Source organism: Trachypithecus francoisi, unplaced genomic scaffold (genome assembly GCF_009764315.1).
Source record: "Trachypithecus francoisi isolate TF-2019V2 unplaced genomic scaffold, Tfra_2.0 Lachesis_group8, whole genome shotgun sequence".
NCBI classification, from domain to species: domain Eukaryota; kingdom Metazoa; phylum Chordata; class Mammalia; order Primates; family Cercopithecidae; genus Trachypithecus; species Trachypithecus francoisi.
The window spans coordinates 10,510,238-10,534,507 of NW_022681473.1; the positions used below are offsets into that span (position 1 = coordinate 10,510,238).

The window sequence follows — 24,270 nt, forward strand, 5'->3', positions numbered from 1 at the left end:
CCAATCCTGATTTCTTGTATTTCCATTTATTGCCGTAATTCAGTGGCTAGGACCTCCAGTATGATGTGTGTGTGTGTGTGTGTGTTTGTATGTGTGTGTTTTAAGACAGAGTCTCCCTCTTATCACCCAGGCTGGAGTGCAGTAGTGTGAACTTGGTTAATTGCAATCTCTGCAAGCGATTCTCCTGCCTCAGCCTCCTGAGTAACTGGGATTACAGGCGTGCACCACCATGCCCAGTTAATTTTTGTATTTTTAGTAGAAGTTTCACCATGTTGCCCAGGCTGGCCTTGAACTCTTGGGCTCGAGTGATCCACCTGCTTCAGTCTCCTGAAGTGCTGGGATTACAGGCATGAGCCACTGTGCCCGGCCTTCAAACTACAAACTGAGTTCACTTCTTTTTTTTTTTTTTTTTTTTGAGACGGAGTCTCACTCTGTCACCCAGGCTGTAGTGCAATGGCACGATCTTGACTCACTGCAACCTCCACCCCCCGGATTCAAGCGATTCTCCTGCCTTAGCCACCCGAGTAGGTGGGATTATAGGTGCCTGCCACCGTGCCCGGCTAATTTTTGTATTTTTAGTAAAGACGGGATTTCACCAGCTTGGCCAGGCTGGTCTTGAACTCATGATTCACCCGCCACGGCCTCCCAAAGTGCTGGGAGTATAGGCATGGGCCATCGCGCCCGGTCCAGTTCACTTCTTTCTTTTTTTTTTTTTTTTTTTTTTTTTTGAGACGGAGTCTCGCTCTGCCGCCCAGGCTGGAGTGCAGTGGCCGGGTCTCAGCTCACTGCAAGCTCCGCCTCCTGGGTTTACGCCATTCTCCTGCCTCAGCCTCCCAAGCAGCTGGGACTACAGGCGCCCGCCATGTCGCCCGGCTAGTTTTTTGTATTTTTTAGTAGAGACGGGGTTTCACCATGTTAGCCAGGATGGTCTCGATCGCCTGACCTCGTGATCCGCCCGTCTCGGCCTCCCAAAGTGCTGGGATTACAGCACTTCTTTCATCTCTAGTTGTGCTGCTTATAATCTTTTGTGCGTAAGTGTGGTTCACGATTAAACAGAGGCTTAAATACAGTTTATCTACAGAATTTTAGGTTGTCACTCTCTGGATCTCTCCTTTCCAAGATTCCTCCTCCCCTTACATTCCACTGACTCAATGGTTGTGGCTGACCCAAATTCTGTCCACTGCTTAGGTTTTCTATGAAGGTTTGAGCCAACCTGCCAGGTACCCACTTCAGCCTGTCCTCTAGCTAAAAGCAGTAAAAATAAAAAACTAATTTCATGCTGTCTCTTCTTACATGTATCAACTCTCTTTCAGAATCTGACTGCTCCCATTCATCCTCCAGTGCCTTCAGGTCTTTGTTTTTTAAAAATTTTGTCCAGTTGTATGCAGGAAGGTCAGGTCCAATAAAAACCTACTTGGCCATAAGAAAAGAAAACCAATCTGACGTTGCTTTTAAGAATTACTTCAGATTCCTTATATATGTAGGTATATAGGTTCATTTTTTTTTTCTTATGGATTCTTTCCAGCCATAGAATCACTTTAAATGATACCAAGATAGGAATTACTTTGTATCCCTTGTTTTGTAACTCTTTTCATTCCACTTTAGCACCCACCATCTGCTGGGTGCTCAACAATGTAGTTTTTACTAATAAATTACAAACATTTTTACATACCAGAAGACACTAATTTTGACAATAACTAGAAAAATAATGCACAGAGCTAGAAGTGAAACTGATAAGCAGTAGCACCCTAACACTGGGGAAATATTCACATATGTGTAAAAACAGACAAGTATAAGAATATTAACTTCAGGCCGGGCACGGTGGCTTATGCCTGTAATCCCAGCACTTTGGAAGGCCAAGGTGGTGGATCACATGGTCAGGAGATCGAGACCATCCTGGCTAACATGGTGAAATCCCGACTCTACTAAAAATACAAAAATAAAATTAGCCGGGCGTGGTGACGGGTGCCTGTAGTCCCAGCTACTCAGGAGGCTGAGGCGGGAGAATGGCATGAACCTGGGAGGCAGAGCTTGCAGTGAACGGAGACTGCACCACTGCACTCCAGCCTGGGTGACAGAGCGAGACTCCATCTCAAAGAAGAAGGAAAAAAAAAAAAAGAATGTTAACTTCAGCACTGTGTATAATAGTAAAAAACAGAAAAGAATCTAAACCCTTATCAAAAGAAAATAATATATTCATACAATGGATTACTTTATAGCTGTTAAAAAGAATAAATTATATATATTCCAACATGAAGGAAGTTTAAAAACCTAATGTTGAATGGAAAAAGTTATACAACAAACATGATAATATGAATGAATGGTTAAAAAGCATAAAACAATACAAACACATTTATTTAAAATAAACTGGAAGGATGTACCAGGTCCCTGATGGTGTTACGTCTGGGGAAGGGGAGTGGCCAGGTGGTAATCAAAGAATCCTTTAGTTTGGAAGCAAATATGACTACCAATGCTAACAATTAATATAAGTTAATTCTACATATAGAGAAGATATGGGTGTATGCTGCCTTTGTACTTTTCTGTATTTTTCCATTTCTTAAAAAAAAAAAACCTTAACAACTTCAATGACCGTGTAATATTCGATTGCACAATTATACCATAATATACTCAACCAATCTCTAATTGTGAAGACACTGAGATATCTGCCACTATCATAAACAGTGCTACTATGAACATCTGTGTAGTTATTTTTGCACATTTTAAAAAAAGGATAAATTCCGGCTGGGCGCCGTGGCTCACGCCTGTAATCTCAGCACTTTGGGAAGCTGAGGCGGGCGGATCATGAGGTCAGGAGTTCAAGACCAGCCGGCCAACATGGTGAAACCTCAGCTTTACTAAAAATATGAAAATTAGCCAGGCGAGGTGACAGGTGCCTGTAATCCCAGCTACTTGGGAGGCTGAGGTGGGAGAATATCTTGAACCTGGAAGGCGGAGTTGGCAGTGACCTGAGATCGTGCCATTGCACTCCAGCCTGGGCTTTTTTTTTTTTTTAAAGGATAAATTGCTAAAAACATGATTGCTAGGGCAATTCTAGGTCTGTTACATATTGCCAGCCGCTTTCCAGAAAGGCTATAACAATTTACATGTACTCACCAAACTATATGCTATTTCCTTGCACCTTGCCAATCTGGATACTAAAACACAAAAAACTTTCTTCACTACACTAGGTATGTGAGAGGCAGGGATCTGATTTTCTTCCCCAAACTATGAGAGTCTATCATAACGTAATTACTGAGCAACCAACTATAATATCATAAAGGCTTCATTACAAACTGTTATGTAATATAACATAAAATAGCAAAAACAAACAGAAAACAAACCACTAATTCTTTCATTGTTTCTTTTGCCTATTTTCCCAAACAACTTTAGGCAGAATTAAAGCACAGTTTTTATCTTAGAAAGGAAGAATATGCAGATACACGTATTTAAAACTAGATAACTGGTTGCGTGTGGTGGCTCAGGCCTGTAAATCCCAGCACTTTGGGAGGCCAAGGCAGACGGATCACTTGAGGCCAGGAGTTTGAGAGACCAGCCTGGCCAACATGGTGAAACCCCATGGTAAAAATACAAAAAATTAGCTGGGCGTGGTGGCACACACCTGTAATCCCACCTACTCAGGAGGCTGAGGCAGGAGAGTTGCTTGAACCCTGGAGGTGGAGGTTGCAGTGAGCCGAGATGGCGCCACTGCACTCCAGCCTAGGCAACAGAGTGAGACTCTGTCTCAAAAAAAAATTAAAAAAAAAAAAAAAGATAAATAAAACTAGACACTGATGCATTTTATTGAAATGGTTATTTTAATTTAATTTAATTTATGTACTTATTTAGACAGAGTCTTGCTCTGTCACCCAGAGTGGAGTGCAGTGGTGCAATCTTGGTTCACTGCAATGAAATGGATTATATTTTTAAAGATTTAGTCATAAATAAGACAATTTTAAAAGGTTTTCACTTTTGAAAGCTGCAAGAAAGACCTTTAAACTTCTTGGTCTAACTATACCAGTCTTCTTTAATTATCATCTAAAAATATACACTAATCACAGAATTTGGTCAGTGACAAATATTCTGAACTTCCATAGCCCTTTTCATCTCTCACGCTAGATTAAATAATTCAGTTGAGAATTACTAATAATTAGCATTTACACAGCACTTTATTTACTGCAACATACAAAGCAGGGCAAAATAATGATCACATTAACAAAGGAAGATGCTGAACCAATTAGACTAGTCATCTAAGGTCACGCTAAAACAAGAATTTGCCAGAATTAGACACTGGAGTTTTTGTAGCATAATTCCTATGTGCCTTAATACTCAAAAGTTACTACCTATAATAATTATGACAACTCAGGAAGAAATCTAGAATGTACCAGAGCCAGAGAATCATATTATTGAAATGATAATTGAAGACCATCTACTTCACTTTACATCCTCACTTTACAGATAAGAAATCTGAGGCCCCCGAAAGGTTATGTAAGTTAATTGTTCAAAGTCATACTTCTAGGCACAGCACAGCAAGAATTAGAACCCAGCACTCTTTAATCCAAATTCAGTGAGCTTCAAATACTAGAGTATAAGAGCTACCCTTAATCTGTAACTCAAAATTTTTGGTTTATCAAAAAGCCTCAATGTCTTCACTGATAATTGTTAGTGAAATAATTCATATCATTCATTCAAAAAATAATTGTCCAGTACTTACTATGTAGCAGGCCCTGTATTTGGTGCTAAATCTGACCGAATATTCACTATGTGCTAGCCACTGCATTACCTGCATTTTCATATTTAATCCTCACAATACCATTACAAGGTTAAATACAATTTATCTTTATCTATTTTAAATATTAAAACTTAAGAAGATAAATCTACCTACAGTCTCCAGTAAGGAAATGCCCTTATAAAAAGTAAATAGTATAATCAAACACAAAATACATTTAGCCTAACAAAAATCTAATTTTCTTATAAATACTACAACTCTGTGTATGATTTCATTTGAAAAAAAATCTATAATCAAATAGTTTAAAAACCACAGACCTCTACATAGCACCTAACACTGACCACATAGTAGATGTAAAACTTGGTATTACATTAAAGGATGGGGGTCCCTTGTAGAGGGGCTTGAAAGATCCTTTTTTTTTCTTGTACTTTCCAAGACCCCAGAACAGACAGCATTTGCAGTAATCTAACTGAAAGCCACTTGATAGAAAAGTGATCATTTGAAATAGATAAAAGACAAGAGAAGGGGTTTCTAGTACCATCTAATAATGAGTTTTGGCCTGAAGAATATTAAACAAGATAGAAAGTAGAAGAACGCATGAGTTCTCCTAAGTATTACTCACAAAATAGTACTACAATACTGGCTACCTACTTTCAGGGCATAAAATCTCTATAGTATATGATCACATTAATTAAAAGTTTCATTTACTATCTTTCCCAGCAGGAATTCCTTTATCTTTGATTGCTAAGATTCCACAAGACACATATCAAAAAACTCAAGTGCTACAAAGTGTGACTATTGTGGAGATTTAAAAATAAGCTTTGTATATAAGAACCTGATGATATTGGCCCTAATACCACCCTAGGGCCAATCTACAAGAAAAGAAGTAGACCGGGAGCGGTGGCTCACGCCTGTAATCCCAACATTTTGGGAGGCCGAGGCGGGCGGATCACAAGGTCAGGAGACCGAGACCACGGTGAAACCCCGTCTCTACTAAAAATACAAAAAATTAGCCGGGCGCGGTAGTGGGGGCCTGTAGTCCAAGCTACTCAGGAGGCTGAGGCAGGAGAATGGCATGAACCCGGGAGGCGAGGCTTGCAGTGAGCCGAGATCGCGCCACTGCACTCCAGCCTGGGGGACGCAGTGAGACTCCGTCTCAAAAAAAAGAAGAAGAAAAAGAAAAGAAGTAACTGGCCAGACGCAGTGGCTCACGCCCGTAATCCCAGCACTTTGGGAGGCCAAGTGGGCAGATCACAAGGTCAGGAGTTCGAGACCAGCCTGGCCAATATGGTGAAACCCTGTCTCTATTAAAAATACAAAAATCAGCCTGGCATGGTGGCTGACACCTGTAGTCCCAGTTACTCGGGAGGCTAAAGCAGGAGAATTGCTTGAACCCAGGAGGTGGAGGTTGCGGTGAGCCAAGATCTCGCCACTGCATTCCAGCCTGGGCGACAGAGCAAGACTCTGTCTCAAAAAAAAAAAAAAAAAAAAAAGAAAGAAAGAAAGAAAAGAAAAGTACCTTGAAATATAACCGGAGCATAGAAAAAAGTTTTAGGGGAAGACTAATATTACAAAGTGGTCTACTGCTTTGGGAAATATTGGTATTAAGGAAACCAAATCAAGCAATCATTTAAAAAAAGATGAGGAAAGAATCTGCCTTTCCCATCATACAGTATATTTGTATTCTAGCCATAATTTTGTAGGTATAAATCAGACTAACATAAATGGCACGCTGATAAGTAATCAATCACAGAATTAACCACATGCAGTATTCTAATATAAATGGTTACCTGAGAAGTCTGTCAGAAGTCTTGCTAGGACATGCTTTTTTACCAATTCAGTCTTGCTAAGGCTGGAAACAGCATCTACCCTAGAAGTTTCTCTGATAGTAGTGGGTTTTTGGGAAATCCCAAGATCGGATCCATTCTTGACATTATGTTCTAGGATGTCATATGATCTCTGTGGCCAAGATTCTGGAGCAAATGTGAAAGTTTGCTTCAGTACTTCTTCAGAAGGCAATTCTGCGTCATGCTGTGCAGAAGCTGACTTCTCAACCTGTCTTTCACCTAATTCTTTAAGAGCCTTAATTGTGAGCTGTTCTTGTTCTAAGTCAAGAGATGCTACTGGAGTACCCTGGGTAGGGAAAACACCTAGAGGCTCACTTCCATTTGTTTCTTTGCTTTGTTCACTGTATTTGCTTCCAATGCCTTTAATTTCAGAACCACTGGACTCACTTTCATGTAAGACTTCTACAGGAGGAGTTGTTTTAAAGTCTGTCATCTTCTCTGATCTTGTTTTAAAGGCATTTCCTTCACTATCTACTATTCCTTTATCTCTGGTTTCTGTAAAGGCTGCTATCAGGTCCTCTGGGGAGGAATCATCTATATGTTTAACATTTTTCCCATGTAATGACTCCAAGTAGGCAGATGTTGTCACATTTAATGAGAATTCTGTCTCATTAAAAACACTTGGAGACACTGTTGAAGGAAGTTTGGGGTTCTCAGTAGTAACAGGCTTTTCAGGAGCAACTTCACTCACATCTTCTAAGCCGACATTTATTTTGGGTACTTTTGTTGCCTCACTAGCTGGACTCCTTCCAAGAATATCAGGTTGCTCTTGATGCAGCTCAGAGTCACTGACCAACTCTTGAAAGTTTTTAGATGTTTTTTCTTCTCTCTTACAACTGGGAATCTCTTTGATTTCTCTTTCACCTGTTTTTACAACAGCACTTGGAATGGAAACAGGTTTTTCAGCTTGAATTTTCTTATTTTCAAATGATAGATCTGCTGTGATGTCCTCTATTACTGTGTCATCAGACTCACCAGAACTATCAGCTTCTGTGATTTCTCCCAATACAGAGCTCTGCCATTTCATTTCATCTTTCAGGTGGTCGTCAGGTAAAACCACTTTCATTGTGGCCACTCCAGAACCCAAAGAGTCACATTTCTCAGGTGGAGATCCAGGTAATTCTGCAAGTGTGTCACCCTGTTTCTGCATATTGCCTTGCACACCTTTGATACTGAATTCTTTTGTGGAATTGAAAGAGTCGGGTATAGATTTTCCAGTGATAGCATTTTCTTGCAGGAGAGATGCTTCTGTCCAATCACCTGTTGATTTAGTGATGGGAGTGCTCCCATTAATAGAACATACAGGAATTTTCTGATGAGTGTTAACTTTAAGATTTACAACTGGAATTTCTGAATTATATTCACTCATGTCAAGTCCTGTAGTTTTTGTGATGCAGTCAGAAGATTTATCAGTCTGTTGTTTCACTTGGGGAACCAGATCCCAAGTCAGTATTTCGTTAGTAAAGTTATGCATGTCATTCACGCATCTAGACACCTCTTCCAGTGCTGCATTTGTGTGTGAAAACTGCCTACTGAGCAATGCAGACATTTGATAACGTCCTGCCTCTTTATTTCTCAGTGGAAAAAGCTTGTCATTAGTCTCTGAAATGTCTTCGGATGATTCTCTATCAGTGTGCATAGACCAGCTACCAATATCATCTGTGCTCTCCTTATACGAGTCTTTAAATTCTTTGTCAAATGCTGCTTTGTCAATAATTACTTCAAATGGTGATTCAGGGGAATCCTTTTCAATAACACCATCTCCTGAAACTTTGGATGGGGACAAAGAGTATGTATAAATGCCTTCTATCTTAGAGTATTCAGTAGGTGGTTTCTGGGCTGTTAGCAGGGTGAATCTGTCATCAGCATCCAATGCAGTTTTAGCTTCCCTACTTGATACCTCATTTGGGTTCTTGGTCTCTTTATCTATTTGCTCTTCCACTTGACCAATTTTCTTTGAAAGCAAAGCAGGATGCTCTGGGAAACTGGCTGGAATAGAAGGACGGTCACAATGAACTTCTGCTGCAAGAGAAATTGGAGAGTCTGATATGTTGTTGCTGATCCCCTGAGGCTTTTCCACCTTTTTCATATCCAGAAGATCCAAGTGGTCTTTTCCTTCTTTGGCTAAAATAGGCTGGCTCCCTAACACATTGCTTTTTTCTCCATGTAGTATTATAAGGCCATTGTTATGTATTTCAGAAGATGAAAGGAAGGAAGAAGTCATAATTTCTGAAGATGGCTCATCAGAACAAAGAGAGCTCAATCCCTCTATGATCAGAATTTCAAAGAAAATAATTGTTTACCAGGCACAATTACACATTAGCTAGCCAAGCCAAGCAGCATGCTTTTTATTTTTTAAATTACATAAATATATATATATACACACACACAGGATGTATATATACACACATAAATATGTAACAAAACGATCAAGTTATCCTACAGGACATGCATAAAGCTGCCAACAGTGAAACAGAAAAGCCATCTCATGCCACGAACTGCAAATAACAAAAAAATTTCCTAACAAATACTTTTTGGACTACTTTTCCATTGTAAAGAGAAAGCATAAAGAAGGGCAGAAAGATTGAGAAATCTTGGGAGGTTTTTTATTATTTTGGTAGAGCTAATCAACAAAAGCAAAATAATTTATACAAAATAAATAACCTGATACTATAAAGAGTTGATAGACTTCAATCTGTAAGCTGAACAATTCAGAGCACAGACTGCCTCTATAAATCCACTATTATAGTCTCACAATCTGAGAAGGAAAAAAACAAGTGGCCAGACTTGTTTTTGATTTTTAGGAGATGCAGTAGACCCTCCCTGAACCTGAAAATGAGACTAGAATTATTCTATTCTATCCACAGGAAGAATCTGTCCCACGTACAAATAAATAGCTGTGATGTTCTAAACTAAAGGGTACTGAAAAAGGTGGACCCCCTCCAAAATCTTTTTTTTTTTTTTTTTTTAAATAGAGTCTTTTTCTTGTTGCCCAGGCTGGAGTGCAATTGCATAATCTCAGCTCACTGCAACCTCCACCTCCCAGGTTCAAGTGATTCTCCTGCCTCAGTCTCTCAAGTAGCTGGGATTACAGGCAGGCACCATCAAGCCTGGCTAATTTTTGTATTTTTAGAAGAGACAGTGTTTCACCATGCTGGCCAGGCTGGTGTCGAACTCCCAACCACAAGTGATCCACCCGCCTTGGCCTCCCTAAGTGCTGGGATTACAGGCGTGAGCTGCCACGCATGGCCCCTCCAAAATCTCTTGTACTAACTTGTCATTGAAATCAATATTGTACTGTGCAAATAGATTTCTTTGGTTAAGACAGAGTTAACTGGGCCGGGTGCAGTGGCTCACCTGAGGTCAGGAGTTTGAGACCAGCCTGACCAAAATGGTGAAACTTCGTCTCTACTAAAAATATAAAAAAATTAGCCAGGCGTAGTAGCAGGCACCTGTAATCCCACCTACTCAGGAGGCTGAGGCAGGAGAATCCCCTGAACCTGGGAGGCGGACACTGCAGTGAGCTGAGGTCATGCCATTGCACCCCAGCCTGAGTAACAAGAGTGAAACTCCATCTCAAAAAAAAAAAAAAAAAAAAAAAAAAGAGTTAACTCCAGAATTACTTTTAAAATAGAAAATATCATTCTCAAAGTAATATGTTGTCTTATCAGTTAATAAGCCATCAATCGGCCGGGCGCGGTGGCTCAAGCCTGTAATCCCAGCACTTTGGGAGGCCGAGACGGGCGGATCACGAGGTCAGGAGATCGAGACCATCCTGGCTAACACGGTGAAACCCCGTCTCTACTAAAAAAATACAAAAAATTAGCCGGGCGAGATGGCGGGCGCCTGTAGTCCCAGCTACTCGGGAGGCTGAGGCGAGAGAATGGCGTAAACTCGGGAGGCGGAGCTTGCAGTGAGCTGAGATCCGGCCACTGCACTCCCACCTGGGCGACAGAGCGAGACTCCGTCTCAAAAGAAAAAAAAAAAAGCCATCAATCTACCACACTGTTTTCTAACTTCCTACTCTAACAAGTTTTTACGGGGAAAAGGATCAAAACAAATATCCCAAGGTCTGGTGCTTTCTTACCTCACTTATTTGTTTGTATTTGAGACAGGGTCTTCCTCTGTCCTCCAGGCCAGAGTGCAAGTGGTGCAATTGTGGCTCATTGCAGCCTTGACCTCCTGGCCTCAAGCTATCCTCCCATCTCAGCCTCCCAAGTAGCTGGGACCACAGGCACATGCCACCACACCTGGCTAATTTTTAAACTTTCTACAGACATGGTGCCTCCCTACATTGCCAGGTTGGTCTCAAACTACTGGGCTCAAGCAACCTGCCCACCTTGGCCTCCCAAAGCGCTGGGATTATAGGCATGAGCCACCAAGCCCAGCCCTGGGTGCTGTCTTTCTTGCATACTGTTGTATCTTTGGAGCTGGAACAAAGTGGGTCTTAAATAAATAGCCCCAAATAAGTGAATCAAAGATTCAGCTTGGTCAGCTGAGACCTAAGTAGGCTCAGGACAGCAATGCCTTGAGCATGAATAACTGGGAAAACATGACAGAGAAGTTCTTTTAGGATTATCTTTATTCAGCCTATGTTCCCTTTTTCATGTAAACATCCGAATACCAGATAAAAGCAAAATTATGACGTCATTCAAAATTATTTTATTAAAGACAAAAATATTTTACTACAATAAATAAAATTCCACTATTATAAAAATGTTTTGAAATGCCATATAAAGTTCCCCTACTTCAACACATCATGAAATTTGATGTAGTAAGAGCTGAACTTTGGAAATAGTATAACTGAAACCTGGTTATTAGAATAAAAAGTCTTTGTACATTAAGGAAAACGGTTAAAGCTTGGTGGCAAAGCTGTATTACCAAAACAAAACACTTGAAGTAAAAACTATAACTCATATGTAGTTCTAATTTAGTAAAATATGGTTTGCATCTGCCATTATATAGTATGGATATTCAGCATGACTAGATTAGGGCATAACAGAAATGAAGCCCAGCACTGTAGGTTAAAAGGTTCAAATATCTAAAGTGTAAAGTACTACCGATTACATTTAATTCAGAAATATTCCACAGTCTGAGCCATGCATTGTTACTGAAGCTACCAGTGTTTCTACCAGAAAGCATTCAGTGAACTACGGTTATTGTAAAACTGTTTGGAAACCTCTCTCTTCAAACAACTCTGAGTTAAGTCAAACTGACTCCACCCCACAGGGAAGGTTCAGCTTATATGTTTTTTTATGTGTTTTTTGTGTGCTTTTTCAAGACAGAGTCTAGTTCTGTCGCCCAGGCTGGAGTGCAATGTTGTAATCTCGCCTCATTGTAACCTCCATCTCCCAGATTCAAGCAATTTTCCTGCCTCAGCCTCCCGAGTAGCTGGGATTACAGGCGTGCACCACCACACCTGGCTAATTTTTTGTATTTTTAGTAGAGACGTGGTTTTACTACACTGCCCAGGCTGGTCTCGAACACCTGAGCTCAAGCAGTCTGCTCGTCTCAGCCTTCCAAAGTACTAGGATTACAGGCATGAGCCACTGCGCCCAGCCAGCTTATGGAGATGGAGATTTCAGATGATTCAGATCTGTCATCTTACAGATGAAAGTCTACAAAATGAATTAGTAATAATTCAACAAGTATTTATTGAGTGCCTACCACGTGCCAGACATTGTTTTAGAAACTGGGCTTAAAGCAGTGAATAAAATAGAAAAAATTTCTTGCCTTTATGGAGCTTACAACACAGAGGGGAAGGCAGACAATAGGCAAAATCAGTAAGTAAAATGCTGATGACAATGATATAGTGGTGATGGTGCTTGATTAAACTAAAAAGAAAGCAACCAAATTGAATGCTAACCAAAGAATATTCACATCACTGGGAAGAGCACAGTAAAACTGTCTATGCTTTAGCAGGACACAAACTGCTCAGTTTATCAGCTTTGCTTTTCTCTTAACTTCCTTGAACTTTTAGTACTCCAAAACTTTCAAGTTAGGTGTAGAATAATCTTAGGTAAAACTAAAGATAAAGTTAGAAGTCCTATTTTCAGAATACTAAGAAGTCCTCTACTGAGCACCATAATGGCCTGACAGACTTCAAACATTAAAGATTATTTAGGCTGAGTGTGGTGGCTCAAGCCTGTATCTCAGAACTTTGGGAGGCAGAGGAGGGAAGACTGCTTGAGTCCAAGAGGTCAAGATCAGCCCGGGCAACATGGGGAGACCCTACCCCTAAAAAAATAGAAAAATTAGCTGTGCATGGTGGCACGTGCCTGTAGTCCCAGTCACTTGGGAGGCTGGAGTGGGAGGATTGCTTGAGTTTGGGAGGTCAAGGCTGCAGTGAGCCACGGTCATGCCACTGCACTCCAGCTTGGGTGACAGAGTGGAGAAAAAAAAGAAAAGAAAAAAAGAAAAAGAAAAGGAAAAAAAAAAGTAAGGAAAAGGAAAAAAGAAAAAGAAAAAAGATTACTTAATATGACATGGTTACTAGATATATAAAAAAACCTCTAATAATGTTCCCTAATAAAAATGTTATAACTTACTATTTAGGGTGTATATTATTTTTGGGGGCAAGCTCAGACGGTAAACAGAGCTCAGTGCTGCCTTCATTTCTCAGTGATTGTGAGATGCAGGCGCTAATCATTATTGTCAGTCAAGCTTTCCCACGTGTAGAAAAATAAGGTAGCATCATCATCTGAGCTTTAACTTTAATTATTTTGTTTAGAATTTCAGCAAATGAAAAGACCATTTTTGGCTAGCTGAAACCCTAACAAATTTGGACAGAGCTGACCTGTACCAAGACAATGGGAAAAACTGGGCTGGAAGTAAAAAGTGTATAAAGGCATGAAAACATTAAATAGAATGAAGACCAAAAACTAATAAGCCTTTTAGAACAGCTCCGATAAGCAAAGACTCTTCCAATTGGTCAGTATGGCACTTGTAGTCACTAGTGTTGCCCAAGTCAGTACGTGGCAAAAGGACAGAAAAGTCTAGTGAATCTGAAGGCAGTTCGCTCCTAAAACACTAAACACTGTAAAACTGTCTGGTGGAATAAATCTGGATTATTTTATGTCTCAGAAAATGTCTACCACCTTTCTTTTTTCAAAGATTCATCCCTTCACATGCACTCCAAGAGCCTTTCAACATTACTGAAAACAAATTGCCATCAAAACTCTCATTATGAACACTTTCTAAATTAGTTCTTTGCTATAATGGAATTTAATGTGGATATTCATTTTCAAGAGTTCTAATCACTTAAAAACATGGTGCTACTCTAATTATTAACAAATAAGGTCATAGATCTAGTAGATTTACTAAAAAGGTAATCAGCTGGGTGTGGTGGCTCATGCCTGTAATCTGAGAAGCCAAGGTAGGGAGATGGCTTGAGCCTAGGAGTCTGAGATCCACCTGGGCAACACAGTGCGACCCCATCTCTACAAAAAAATTAAACAATTAGCCAGGCATGGTGGCATGCACCTGTGGTCCTGACTACTTGGGAGGCTGAAGTGGGAGGACTGCTTGAGCCCAGGAGGTCGAGGCTGCAGTGAGCCATGCACTCCACCCTGGGTGACAGGGCAAGACCTTATCTCAAAAAAAGGGGGGTGGGTGAGAATCAATATATGGTAAGAGGTAAAAAATGTCATATCCCCACAATGATCATGAACATGTTCTCAAACTTATCAAGTACTCAGCTCCATGATTACTCATCTTCTTAAACTCTAAATACTCCACTGAGATATATTATCTGAAACAAAGACTAGGAAATTAAGTTGGTAGTCATATTTTAAATTCTAAATTTTTAGACCCAAATAAATTTTTTTTTTTTTTGAGATGGAATTTCACTGTTTTAGCCCAGGCTGGAGTGCAATGGTGTGATCTCGGCTCATCGCAACCTCCGCCTCCTGCGTTCAAGCGATTCTCCTGCTTCAGCCTCTGGAGTAGCTGGGATTACAGGCATGCGCCACCATGCCCAGCTAATTTTGTATTTTTAGTAGAAACGGGGTTTCTTCATGTTGGTCAGGCTGGTTCGGAACTCCCGACCTCAGGTGATCTGCCCACCTTGGCCTCTCAAAGTTCTGGGATTACAGGCGTAAGCCACCACGCCCGGCCAAAAAATTCTTATTAAAAAATTCGAAGTCGGCCAGGTACGGTGGCTCACGCCTATAATCCCAGCACTTTGGGGGCCAAGCTGGGCAGATCACGAGGTCAGGAGTTCAAGACCAGCCTGACCAACATAGAGAACCCTGTCTCTACTAAAAATAGAAAAAATTAGCAGAGTGTGGTGGCGCATGCCTATAATCCCAGCTACTCAGGAGGCTGAGGCAGGAGAATCGCTTGAACCCAGGAGGTGGAGGTTGCAGTGAGCCAAGATCACGCCATTGCATTCCAGCCCAGGCAACAGTGTGAGACTCCATCTCAAAAAAAAAAAAAAAATCGAAGTCCTTTCATCACAATTACTAATTGTGTGTCCCTGAGTAAACTGCTTAATCCCATCTCATCAAAATCTCATCAAAATGGGAAAATTAAAGCACCTAACTTTAGAACTGCTGTGAGGATTAAATGAGTTAATACATGTTCACAGCAGTATCTGCCACTTAGTAAATCCCCAATAAATGTCCCCAAACACCACATTCTCAAAAAACTCTCTTGACATAGAGACTCCAGAACATATGCCTTTTTATTAGGTGAGAGAAAAGGCATATTGGCAAATTGTAACCACCTTCATCTGGTATAATATAATACAGAAAATCCTCATGTAGAGCTTTAGACACTTTCCCTTCTACCATTCACATATTAAGGGAAATAATTCAAAGAGCTTTTATTTACTTCAAAATCTTGGGTGATGCAACGTCTGAATATGTTGGTACAAACCAAACGCCTATGGCATCCCAAGAATTATGCTAGGTTCTATGCAGATAAAGATGTTTGAGAGCCCAGCCTGGCATGGTGGCTCATGCCTATAATCTCAACACTTTGGGAGGCTCAGGTGGGAGGATTGCTTGAGCCCAGAAGTTAGACGAGCCTGGGCAAAATGATGAGACAGACCCCTTCTCTATAGAATATTTTAGGGCCTGGTGCGGTGGCTCACGACTGTAATCCCAGCACTTTGGGAGGCTGAGGCGGGCAGATCACCCGAGGTTGAGAGCTCGAGACCAGCCTGACCAACATGGAGAAACCCCATCTCTACTAAAAATACAAAATTAGCTGGGAATAGTCGCACATGCCTATAATTCCAGCTACTCAGGAGGCTGAAGCAGGAGAATCACTTGAACCTGGGTGTGAGCCGAGATTGGGCCATCACACTCCAGCCTGAGCAACAAGAACGAAAACTCTGTCTCAAAAAAAAAAAAAAAAAAATTTTTTTTTTTTTTAAATTAGCTTGGTGTGGTGGCACATGCCTGTGGTTCCAGCTACTCAGGAAGGTAGGTGAGCCTGGGAAATCAAGACTGCAGTGAGCCCTAATTGACCCACAGAGTTCATTCAGCCTGGGCAACAGAGTGAGACCCCGTCTCAAAAAAAAAAAAAAAAACCCAAAAAACAAAACCAAAAACCCCACAAGAGAACTCAACAAATAAGAAATTCTAAGCCAACATTGAAAGATAACTAACTTTTCCTTTCTTTGAAACAGTCTCAGTCTCACTCTGTCAACCAGGCTGGAGTGCAGTGGCCTGAACTCAGCTCACTGCAACCTCCACCTCCCCAGTTCAAGGGATTCCCCTGCCCCAGCCTCCCGAGTAGCTGGGACTACAGGCACACACCACCATGCCCAGCTAATTTTTGTATTTTTAGTGGAGATGGGGTTTTGCCATGTCATCCAGGCTTGTTTCAAACTCCTGACCTCAAGGGATCCACCACACCCAGCCAGTAAATTTTCCTGAACAAAATGTTTTGCAAATGATCTTTACCACCAACAGGGTCAAAGTATATTTTAGTTCAATGTACAACCAGTTGAACAATTTAATAACCAAGCACAGAGACAGCCTTTGGCACAATTTTTCACAATCCCTCTCAAACTTAAGAGTAACTACTAGTTCTCCACGGGGTTTATCTCTGATTTACTGCCTCTGTCCTTCCTAAAGAGGACAGAGCTCAGGAATCTGTATTACAAGGTTCCCAGGCAACAAACTTGGTTTCAGAATCACAGCCTTAATACATCTGGTATGTGTTGGAAGGGCAGAAAGATAACGGCCATACTTCAGAGCTCTGGTCCCATAAAATCCCAAAGGAGGAGCCACCTCTCATGGCTTCTCCTCACATACATGGGCTTGAACTCGGCACAACTTAAGAGTAGCAAGGCATGCAGCAGAAGTGGTCTTCCCTTGCCTAAACACTTCCATATACTAATTCTAAAGTATAGTAATTCTGCATTTTTATTGGAATAAGGAAAAAACCACATCTGACTAGAAAATCTGGTATGAGAATTGAGGCAGAAATTTCTCTCTTTTATGCCCAGAGTATTTTATCCTTCAGAGCAAGATGGGGAGTTTAAAACAACATGATAAAAAAAAAAAAAAACTACAATGTCTAAGACTGGGCACAGTGGTGGCCGCCTGTAGTCCCAGCAACTCAGGAGGCTGAGGTGGGAAGATTGCTTGAGTCCAGGAGTTTGACACCATCCTGGGAAACACAGTGAGACCACATCTCTTAAAAAACAAAGAAACAACCAACAAAAAGTACTTATGAGTAAATACATTTGAATTGAAAATCCTTCATATACTATTTATTCTGCTTCTTTTTCCTCAAAGTGTCTCTTAGATAAAGATTTAGTACTCATCTACTCAAGTACTTACAACTTCATTACTAAAAACAAAATGTGATCTATAATTAAGGAATAAGGAATGTTATATCCTATATCAAAGAGTTCTTCCTAAAAAGAGTAAATAGTTTAAAATTAGGTTATAGTTACCATGTTGTTAATTACCCGCTCACCTAAGAAATTCATTACTTTTTACTAAAAGGATATGTATAACATGGAATCACTATATACATCAGTGAACAATGGGTGCCAGCCTGTAGTAGCCACTAACTTACTTTTTCACATCCATACTATGCATATTCATTTGAGGGAGGTTTGAAATATTCAGGTATAGGTTTTCCTACACTTGAATTTTCTCATGTTCACAAAACAAGAAGACAAATTCGTGCAAAACAATATCAACAACTTTCAGCCACAGCATCAAAATAGGAAGTTAGCCAGCAGACACTCTGCAGCCAAGCTAGATTCTAAACAAAAAGTCTCTTTTACACAAAGAAAAATGTTTTTCTTTTGTTTTGTTTTTGTTCTGTTTTTTTTAAAAAAGGCTGTAACTGGCAAATTTATTTTTTTCCTCAATGCTTGCCCCCAAGTTCAGGGTTGTAACTTCCTATTCCAGATGCCTACTGCATTAGTCAAATTGAATGCAAGCGTTCATTAATGCAAATGTGCTTCCAATGCGGCATGGTGGATGGATCCTCTCTTTCCAATCTCATTTTCACCTACTTTTCTTCCAATGCTTTCTAAAGAAACAGTATTTTCCAGCTTCCACTCTTATCAAAGGTTTTGAAAAGTCAAACAAAATTTCAGTCTGATTTTGTTTTTGTTGGAGGAAGCATATACCCCAGATGATACTAAATTATATCACTAATAGCATTAATATGGTCAAAACAATAGTATCTACCTCTTCTGCTGTCATGATTTTAATATTAACTTCAAAACGCCATCTCTAAAAGAAGTCAAACCCTAAAATATAGCTAGTTTATCTGATCATCTTTATTACAGGTACAGCAGTTATGACCATGGCTTTGGCATCCTCCATCTATCACTTACTTGCTGTGTTACCTTGAGCAAGTGATTTCACCATTTTCAAGTCATTTCAATTGGTAAAAGAGCCAGTCCCTTTCCTTCATAGAACTGCTTATGAAGATTAAATGAGATGATTCATTTAAAGTTTACTGGGCATAGTAAAAGTTCAATAAAAATTAGCCACATACTACATCTATACTTCTGTCAATATCTTCATATGTTTTTATGAAGTACAGGAAAACATTAAAATGTAATCCACTATTTTGAAACTCTCAGGGATTAGGCTGAAATATAATGTTGCTTCATGGAAAAAGGAAGCCATAAGCAAAAGACTGCAAGGACTACTCAGGGGTACTCCATTGACATTCTAATTAGAAATCTATTCATATCAAAAGTTGAACTTCCTAGCTTATGTAGCTATATTCTCAAAGCACTACAATTTAGTAAATATCACAAAATTTACTTTAAAAAACTTTAACTGCCTTTTACTCAGTCTGAACAGGATAAAAAAAACATGTCATTCTTAAATCTTAAAAAGTCCTATTTAGCTCAGGTATGGTGGCTCATGCCTGTAATCCCAGCACTTTGGGAAGCTGAGGTGGGAGGGCTGCTTGTGCTCAGGAGTTCAGCCTGGGCAACCTAGTGAGACCTTGTCCCTGTTTTTTTTTTTGAAGTCCTATTATTACTACATATTGCTTAACATGATTGGAGTATATAAAAATAGCCACAATTTCCCTAAGGCTAGATAGCTAAGGTATATGAAGCCAAAGAAATTAGTTGGGTTAGTGTCAGTGACGGACTCAAGGTGCATGCTGGTGGCAGTAGTCACTTTCAGAGGCCTATGTGGAAGTGGACTGTTCCCAGAGCCCTCATCTCCCACCCAGGGTTTTAATATAGTTAACCAACTATATCAACAGCTTCCTCTTCCCTTATTTTCACTAAGGCAGACTGGAAGCTACCAGTCTTGGCTACCCTAGAAAACACCTAATCATCTGCCAAGGTGTTCCCTCAAACAACTGAACAGACTAACCTCTAGACCACCAATGGCGTAGGGCCCCACTGGGCTACTTATCCATCATGTGTTTTGTTTATTTGTTTGTTGCAGGAGAAAATGCGACTAATAGAGGTTAAATGAAACCCATTCGAGAATAGGGCATTCTTTTTGTTTTGTATTGTTTTTGAGATGGAGTTTCGCTCTTTCGTCCAGGCTGGAGTGCAATGGCGCGATCTTGGATCATTGCAACCTTTGTCCCCCAGGTTCAAGTGATTCTCCTGCCTCAGCCTCCCAAGTAGCTGGTATTATAGGTGCCTGCCACCACACCCGGCTAATTTTTGTATTTTCAGTAGAGACGGGGTTTCGCCACGTTGACCAGGCTGGCCTTGAACTCCTGATGTCAGGTGACCCGCCTGCCTTGGCCTCCTAAAGTGCTAGGATTACAGGTGTGAGCCACTGCGACCAGCCGGATAGGGCATTCTTAATTACCTTTTTACAATAACGCTATTCTCAATCTACACCGGTCAAAAAAAATTTTTTGTAAGCAAAAACGAAGAGTAAGTATATGCTATCTTACAAATTCTAATACACACTGTGAAACTGAAGCCTATTTAAACATTCATTTTTAATTTAAATCCTTTTTATTTACCTCCCTTCTACTTGAGTGCACATGTAATTTCTGTTAACCAGGGATTAAAATAATTTTTAAAGCTATGACAGTTATCTTTTCAACACGTCATACATTAGGTATGTTAGCCATGGGTTACACCGTTTAGAGTATCAACTATCCCTTTTCTTTTTATTTATTTATTTATTTATTTATTTAGACAGAGTCTTGCTCTGTCGCCCAGGCTGGAGTGCAGTGGCGTGATCTTGGCTCACTGCAAGCTCCGCCTTCCGGGTTCACACCATTCTCCTGCCTCAGCCTCCCGAGTAGCTGGGACTACAGGCGCCCGCCACCACGCCCGGCTAATTTTTTTTTTTTTTGTATTTTAGTAGAGATGGGGTTTCACCGTGTTAGCCAGGATGGTCTCGATCTCCTGACCTCGTGATCCGCCCGTCTCGGTCTCCCAAAGTACTGGGATTACAGGTGTGAACCACTGCGCCCGGCCTAACTATCCCTTTTCTATATGAAAAAAGTGACTTGGCCTGGCGAGGTGACCCATGCCTGTAATGCCAGCACTTTGGGAGGCCAAGACAGGCGAATCACTTGAGGTCAGGAGTTTGAGACCAGCCTGGTCAACATGATGAAACCCCGTTTCTACTAAAAATACAAAAATTAGCTGGGTGTGGTGGTGCATGCCTGTAATCCCAGCTACTCAGGAGGCTGAGGTGAGAGAATCGCTTGAACCTGGTGGGTGGAGGTTGCAGTGAGCTGAGATCACACCATTGCACTCCAGCCTGGGCGAAAGAGTAAGACTCCATCTCAAAAAAAAAAAAAAAGAAAAAAGAAAAGAAAAAAAAATAGTGACTTAAGATTAGAATGTATTCTCAAAGATCTGAAATACAGGAGAGGAAATAATTATTTGTTCTATTTATACCATATTTTTCTTCCACAGTAGAATAAATTTAATACCTATTTGCTTAAATTATTTTCTCCTAAGGAAAAAAAAAACCCTTAAAAATATAAATATGGTCAAGTTCCAAATGTCAAGAACAACACAACTACTTAATATGTTCGAGTTACTTTCTAACATTAACAAAATTTCTATCTTTTAATGTAAACATGTTAATTTCAGAGGTCATTATTTGGCTCACAAGATATCCAAATTCACATAATAAGGCACATTATAAAGGAATTGGGGTTCTAATGTCATCAGTTTAAATTAAAATAAACAAATTATTGGTCAAGTGTGGTGGTGGCTCATGCTTATAATCCCAGCACTTTGGAGGGCTGAGGTGGAAGGACTGGTTGAGCTCAGGAGTTCCAGACCAGCCTGGGCAACATAGCAAAACGTTTCTACAAAATAAAAATTAAAAAATTAGCAGGGCATGGTGGCATGTGCCTGTATACAGTCCCAGCTACTCAGGAAGCTGAGGTGGGGGGATCACTTGAACCCAGGAGATTGAGGCTGCAGTGAACTATGAATGCACCATTGCACTTCAGCCAGGGTGACAGAGTGAGACCCTGTCTCAAAAAAAAAAAATTCCCTACCATGTTTTCTAAGGAGCAGGTTTAACCAGGCAAAAGTTTCACTAATTTTTTTTTTAAATCCCATTATGTTTTTATTCTTATAAGGTAAAAGTCTTTTGCAGCTACAGAACTCCACAATCTATCTAGTGATTTTAATTACTTTTTCCTTTTTTAAAATAAAGGTTCTCAATTGACCTGTATTTGGGTCTAGTACAGCAGCACAAATGAAATAATACTTTATTATTAGTATAAATTGATGAAGCACATAGTACCCTCTCTTTCAGCTTCTTGGCAATGTTACCTCCACAAACGGATTCCCTTCCCTACAGATTGACAGATTAAAAACAAAACAAAACAAAGCCACAACTCAATCTCTAGGACAAGAAGCCCTGGTTGCCAAAAGTCACATAACTGACTTGTTCAATGTTCCTAGGCAATTTGGAACTAGCCTAACTTTTATGACGTATCTCAGATAAATTCACATTAAAATACCCTAGCTAGGTTGGTATTTTTCTAGTTCAGTGGAAGCACACTTTTATACTGTTTTTCCAAAACTGCTACCTCTCTAAACCAGTTTCATAGCTGCAAATCAATACATTAAATGCATTCTAGGGGTTGGGTGTTTTCTGAGCCACAATTTTGTTGCTGTTGGTGGTGGTGGTGGTGACACACGGTCTTGCTCTGTCACCCAAGCAGGAGTGCAGTGGCACGATCATCGCTCACTGCAACCTCCAACTCCTGGGCTCAAGCAATCCTCCCACCTCAGCCTCCCGAGCAGCTGGGACTATAGGCATGTACCACTAATGCCTGCATATTTTTTTGTAGACACAGGGTTTCACCATGTTGTCCAGGCTGGTCTCAAACTCGTGAGTTCAAGTGATCTGCCCGCCTTTGCCTCCTGAAGTGCTGATTACAGGTGTGAGCAACTGCACCTCGCCTCTGAGCCACAATTCTATCTGCTCCAAATTCTGGTGGGCAAGTTTTTAATTTTAAAGAAATACTCAAAACTACACCTGAAGTTTATGCTATGTTACAGAGTCCACCCAGCCTCATTTTATTTTATTAACCATTACAGGAAACCCACTGGAAACTGCTAAACAGAAAGAATCAGCTTGTAATTAGTTTTTATTTTAGGGGATTTGGGTGCAATAGAAGACTTGTGCCTCATATCCCCAGTTACAGCCTCTTTCTCAACATTTTTCTTTTATCAATGCACACAAAAAAATTACAGACTTGCCTTGTGAGGTCGAAAATAGAGATACAGGCTGAGAGGAAGAGGAAGAAACAAAGGAATCTGAAAGAAAATATACAGCATGAGAATGTGACAACCTCACACAGGAATTTTAACTTTAACTTTCTTTTTGATGGGGAGGAAGAGTCAAGCATCATAATTTCATTGGGTTTAACAGGAAGGAAAACTCAAATCTTTATTTCCAATTATTGTTTTCACTCACCTGATAGCAAAATCTTATTTTATTTTCAAGATGCATTTCTAAAAGTTAATCCATTCAATTTTTTTTTAGTCAAACATTCTCACCTTCAAAAAAAGAAAAGAGGAATCCCTAGCATTTTACATTAAGCACAACCTCAAGAACAGATGATGCTGCTCTTTTACTCTGTAGAAAAGGGAAAATAAGTATCTGAGTACTAATTAATATTTGCTTTTAACCATTCCTGAATGCATTTTGAGGAGTTAAGTCACTAATAAAAGCATTTAAAAATATCTAATTGGCAAATATGCAAAGATGACCCTAAATTTTTTTTTTTTTTTTTTTTTTTTTTGAGAGCGGAGTCTCGCTGTGTCGCCCAGGCTGGAGTGCAGTGGCGCGATCTCGGCTCACTGCAAGCTCTGCCTCCCGGGTTCCCGCCATTCTCCCGCCTCAGCCTCCGAGCAGCTGGGACTACAGGCGCCCGCCACCGCGCCCGGCTAGTTTTTTGTATTTTTAGTAGAGACGGGGTTTCACCGTGTTAGCCAGGAGGGTCTCGATCTCCTGACCTCGTGATCCACCCGCCTCGGCCTCCCAAAGTGCTGGGATTACAGGCTTGAGCCACCGCGCCCGGCCTAATTTTTTTTAAAACTCACAATTAATCCATGGGGAAAACAGGACTATATGAGAAATCTATCTTCTAAAATTATAATCCTCTAGGCCGGGTGCAGTGGCTCATATCTGTAATACCAGCACTTTGGGAAGCTGAGGCAGGTTGATCAACTGAGGTCAGGAGTTCAAAACCAGCCTGGTCAAATGGTGAAACCCCGTCTCTACTAAAAATACAAAAATTAGCCAGGCGTGGCAGCGCACGCCTGTAATCCCAGCTACTCAGGAAGCTGAGGCAGGAGAATCGCTTGAACCCAGGAGGCAGAGGTTGCAGTGAGTCGAGATCGCGCCACTGCACTCCAGCCTGGGCAACAGAGTGAGACTCCTCAAAAAAAAAAAAAAGAAAGAAAGAAAATTATACTCTTCTAAATTCAGCAACATGTATCAAAATTTAAAAAGCACATATTCTCCTCCCAGTCCCCCTGCACACTAGTCTCTAACTCTACAGTTACACTTCTAAGAATTTATCCTACAGGCATATTTGCATACATGCACAAAGATATGTGTATGAGGATATTCATAAAAGCTCTGGTTATAAATATTAGGAATACTCTAAATGACCATCAACAGAAGACTAAAGTTACACCTATCACTTACTTTGGCAACACATACACTAAAACCAGAAGGATACACAGACTAGCATGGCCCCTAAAGTTATTTTTTTTTAAGTTACTGTGACATACTT

General features: G+C 40.4%; 1 protein-coding gene across 2 annotated transcripts in view; it reads right to left on the reverse strand.

The window, feature by feature from the left end:
• Nucleotides 1–24,270, reverse strand: part of RTN3 (reticulon 3) — a 77,923-nt gene that overhangs the window by 32,731 nt on the left and 20,922 nt on the right. Inside the window, exon 1 of one of the 2 annotated variants that reach the window (XM_033206758.1) lies at nucleotides 6,517–8,957. The exons of the other annotated variant lie outside the window; for it this stretch is intronic. Within the exon in view, the coding sequence (XP_033062649.1) occupies nucleotides 6,517–8,797 (2,281 nt within the window). The 5' untranslated portion in view covers nucleotides 8,798–8,957. Of the gene's footprint in view, nucleotides 1–6,516; nucleotides 8,958–24,270 lie in introns of those variants that run through there. 2 annotated transcript variants of the gene reach the window in all.